Source organism: Hippocampus comes, unplaced genomic scaffold (genome assembly GCF_001891065.2).
Source record: "Hippocampus comes isolate QL1 unplaced genomic scaffold, H_comes_QL1_v1.1 scaffold299, whole genome shotgun sequence".
Lineage (NCBI taxonomy): Eukaryota > Metazoa > Chordata > Actinopteri > Syngnathiformes > Syngnathidae > Hippocampus > Hippocampus comes.
In genome coordinates this window covers 187,654-191,702 of record NW_017805694.1, presented here as the reverse complement: position 1 = coordinate 191,702, position 4,049 = coordinate 187,654, and the positions used below count along the sequence as shown (strand labels likewise).

At 56.8% G+C, this 4,049-nt stretch overlaps 1 protein-coding gene and 1 long non-coding RNA gene across 3 annotated transcripts in view; one reads left to right on the top strand and one right to left on the bottom strand.

Annotated features, from left to right (window-relative positions):
• Positions 1-113: 113 nt before the first annotated feature.
• nt5dc3 (5'-nucleotidase domain containing 3) overlaps positions 114-4,049 on the bottom strand; it is an 8,673-nt gene continuing 4,737 nt past the window's right edge. For both annotated transcript variants that reach the window (XM_019881845.1, XM_019881844.1), the window contains exons 7-13: positions 3,342-3,402; positions 3,155-3,257; positions 2,577-2,678; positions 2,388-2,469; positions 2,238-2,324; positions 447-587; positions 114-375 (exon numbers count right to left, since the gene is read on the bottom strand). In XM_019881845.1, the coding sequence (XP_019737404.1) occupies positions 307-375; positions 447-587; positions 2,238-2,324; positions 2,388-2,469; positions 2,577-2,678; positions 3,155-3,257; positions 3,342-3,402 (645 nt within the window). In that variant the 3' untranslated portion in view covers positions 114-306. The remainder of the gene's footprint in view (positions 376-446; positions 588-2,237; positions 2,325-2,387; positions 2,470-2,576; positions 2,679-3,154; positions 3,258-3,341; positions 3,403-4,049) is intronic.
• On the top strand, positions 1,487-1,681 carry LOC109523008 (uncharacterized). Its single transcript, XR_002169678.1, has 2 exons — positions 1,487-1,547; positions 1,598-1,681. It is a non-coding gene; the product is annotated as an uncharacterized LOC109523008 (long non-coding RNA).

Genomic DNA, 4,049 nt, shown 5'->3' with positions numbered 1-4,049 from the left:
CCTTTCGCTACGTCGGCGCGCTCGGCTTCACGTTCGAAACGACATTTGCCATCAACGGGAACCCTGACGCGGGGCGCCGTTGACGTCGACTGCCATCAACAACGTGTGGTTGGGTTTTTTTGGGTTGTTTTTACGCAAATGGTCTTGGCGGACTCTAATTTGATCATTTAGCTGGGAAAGCGCAACGTCCGGCAAGGAGCCGGCAGCCGCCAGTCATTTCGGATCAGATGGCCGCAGGTCCAAACAACGCGGACGCTTGCCGAGTTTGCAATGAAGAATGAAGGAAAAAAAAAGTCAAAGGCCGGCTTACCTCATGGCTTGGCGCTCTCGTATCCACTCCCCCACCACGGCCTGAGAGGCGGCGTCTCGGCGGACCTGCGCGAGAGCGGCGCGGCGTCGGGTCGTGAGCCTCGTGCGCGTCCGGCGCGAAGCGGCGAAGGGCTGACCTGCATCTGCTCAATCAGGCCGGTCAGAGCCTGCATCCAGCTGACGGTGTGCACGTACTCCTCCGTGTTCATGATCTTGATTTCCTCCCTCAGCTCGGGGACGATGGCGCCCGTCCTCCAGCCGTGCTTCAGGGTCAAATCCTGGCCGGGGAAAGAGCGCACCATGGATCGCCTTTCAGCCCGGCCGCGTCGATCTCGTCCGCCCGAGCGAAACCCCGACACGTTCGGCAGGTGCGCTACATCGGCCGCGGGACTTTTTCTTCAGCCGCTTTGCTTAGCAACAGCCATCGTGGCCCCTCACGTGAACCGAACGGAAATCGGAAGCCGATACGAGAGTTTGTGAAAAGGAAGACGCTGCCGAGCTTCCTCAGAGCAGAAACCACCGCACGGACGCGTCGCGTTTGAACACGCTTGTCCTGGCGCTCCAGAGCGCCATTCTTTGCCAGTGATCGACTTGGGACCATTTGAATATTTCATGCTCAATCTTTTGGGGATGTTGATGACACTTTTTGGGCATCATATCAGCGTTGCCATCACGCCAACACGAGAACGGCACCATTAGGAGGTGGATGAAGTGGCCAAAGCGCAGCCTGTTGCTTGGCAATTGCATTTGGGAGGAGCGCATCTCGCATGAGCGCGTCCCTTCCATTCAGAAACTTGGCCAGGGGCAGAAACTTGCGCTAATGATCTGCGCTTCCGTGCAATCCATTCGCCGATACGCTGCGGTCGGTGCGTATATACACACACACACACACACACACACACACACACACACACACACACACAATCGCCCCCTAAATCAGCGAGGTGACGTGTTTGACAGCTGGCCGCCAGCCACCGGCGGCGGGGCATCGTGCCAGAGATGTTAACGGCGCCTTTCATGAACATCACTAAGAGCCCATCACACATTTAGAAGAACGCTGTCGCGGCTGCAAAACTCACGACGGCCACGTTGGCTCGGAGGCACCCGCCGGGCCGTCTGCCAGCATGCGCCGGCGCTCACGGCCGCAGAGATGGCGCGCGACGGCCGACGTGCCCGGGAGGCTCTCGTTGGAGTGCGCATCACGTCACGTCACGTCACGTGCGGACACTTAGGGCGCAGTGGATCGGCGTTTATTGCGGGGCATACTTTCTATCCCGACCCATTTGAGTCCCGCTGTGCGATGGAGAAACCCGCACACTGTCGACACATTGTAGCGTATTAAGACGCGCTTTTCCCAAACGACGACAAAACGCGAGGAATCGAAAATACAGAACGCGGGCGCCGTGTGCCGTCGGTGAGTCCACGGCTGACGGCAGGACCGCGCAGCCCCGCTTTGGCACGTGCCAGGGACTTTCTGGAAGCAGGTTTGTGTGGATCGGAGTATACGGCGGGGGGAACCTTCCTCGAAACGGCTGACGTTGAACCCAAGGCGGCGCAAACGGATCGTGGCTCTTATTGCCCCTCTCCAAACACCGCGGACGCTTGTGGAAGCGCAGAGAGAAGCGGCCCGACAACAAAGTCTCTCCATTGACCGCACGTTGGCTGTGGTGCAAACATGCCCCCTGGTGGCTTTAAGCGGCATGAGGATTGTCACGACACCCTTTGGGCTGGCTCCCCCCGCCATGACATCGCCCTCTTGTGGGAAAGGGGCCGGGCGATTCTCAATGCTCCAAATGCGACCGAGAGGACGGAAAACAACCACGTCGCCTTGCCCCGGGTCTAGAAGGCAACCCCCCTCCCGGCCGGATTCTCCCCTCTGACCCCGGACGTCGCCTCGGAGTCCACTTTGGCGCTGAGGTGTTTCTTACCGCCAAGTCGCTGTAGATGTGGTCGCCAAAGTAGAGCACTTTGGATCCTCGCCAGCCAGTCAGTCTCAGGAACTCGTAGAGGTTCCCCTTCGGGTGATGGAAACGCGAGCGATTTGTCAAAGGCTTTCATCCGGGGCTCATCGGACGCACCTGTTTGTAGATCTGCCCTTTTTCCAACTTGTGGATTCTGTCCCACAGTAGGGCGCCCTTGTCGGTCACACGCCTGAAGGGCCTGCCGAGCGCAAATATTGCTCACTTTGACAATGAGGCGATCCGCATTCGGGGCGCAGCGTTAAAAAAAGAAAACAACAACAACAACAGGGACGCAGACGCACTCACTTTCTCCTGTCGTTGAAGAAACCGGGTTTGTCGGCCTGAACTATAACGACATCAAAGAGGTCCCTCCAGTCCCTGCCGACGATGTAGCTCATGCCTCGATCCCTGAGGAGGGGAGGGAGGGGGAGTGGCGGGGCACGCTGTTACTATTTGCGGAGAGCAACGGCTCACGGTCAAAGAATCCGACGTTTTCAGTGGGGAATTTCATCAGACATTTTGGAAATGGGATCAAATGGCCGCCGGATGAATAACACGGGGCCTCCGGTAAATATTCACACTCCACCGGCATGATCCAAATGTTCAGGGTCAAGTTATTGTCAAATATGCTCTCTGTACAACATACTGTACAGCAATCCTCCGAGGGGCCAAAAATGATGGCCCCTTGGTTCAGCTCATTTCAACACCATCGGGGGAATCGATCAATCGGATGCATTGTTATGATGACTATTGGCCGAGGGGCAGTTAGCGAGGCAATGAAACACTTTTGTTTCCCCCCCAATTTTGCTGCTGTAGCCTGCAAATTTCCCCAGGGTGGGACACAAATGCAGGTTATCTTAACGCGACGACGCACGAGCACTTACACAAAGTCGAAGGGGCTGTTTGTGATGAGGAACATCTTCTTCCCGTGCTCGTGCAGCTTCTTCAGCACGGCGTGGCTCTGCTCGCCGTAGCAAATGTATTTCCCTGCACAAGCGCAGCGCGAGGGATTGAAATGTTTGGATTCGTTGACAACGTTGGCTCTCACTTTGACACGCAAAGGCCCATTACCGATATCGGCCTCCACCGCTCGATACATAATGCCCTTCACGTGAACGTCTCGGATGGCTTCCTGTGAGGAGGAAAGAGAAAACAAAAAGTCAAGATGATGACTTCGGCGATGTCACGCGGAGCGTTCGGCTGCACGAGCGACACTCTTTGCTTTGGAAGCTTCCGCGGAGACAAATGAGGAAAGGAGATGAAGAGAGCCGGCCAGCCAGCCAGCGAGCGCAAAGCTGTGATTGCTTTTTGAAGGGCGACGCAAACGGGGCTCGTTTGGGACATGAAATCAAAAACGGGCGGAAAGATGGAGCCGGGGGACCGACCGGCTGGAACAAACCCCTCCCCCACTCTGCCGGCAACAGAGAGAAACAGGGAGAGGTGTTTAGGTCGGGGCTCTGACGTTGGTCCACCCCAAAGGAAATTCAAACGGGACTTCATGGACCTTGCTTGCCTTTTGTGTCAATACTTTCGGTCCAGACAAGAAGCACTTCAAGGGACATCAAAGGCGACCCAAGCGACAGTCCTGGCCCGGTCGCCTTGTTTCGTCCGCTCGGGAAACTGTCAGCGTCAACAACGGCAAATGTTAAGCCTGTGCGATCGTCGCGCTCTTTGATGAAGAAGAACACAATGAGGATTTTCCTCGTGGGGGGTGGGGGGGGGGGCAGCTCCCTTTTGATCGCTTTCAATGCCGGCCCGGATTCCGGAACCCGAAGCCCG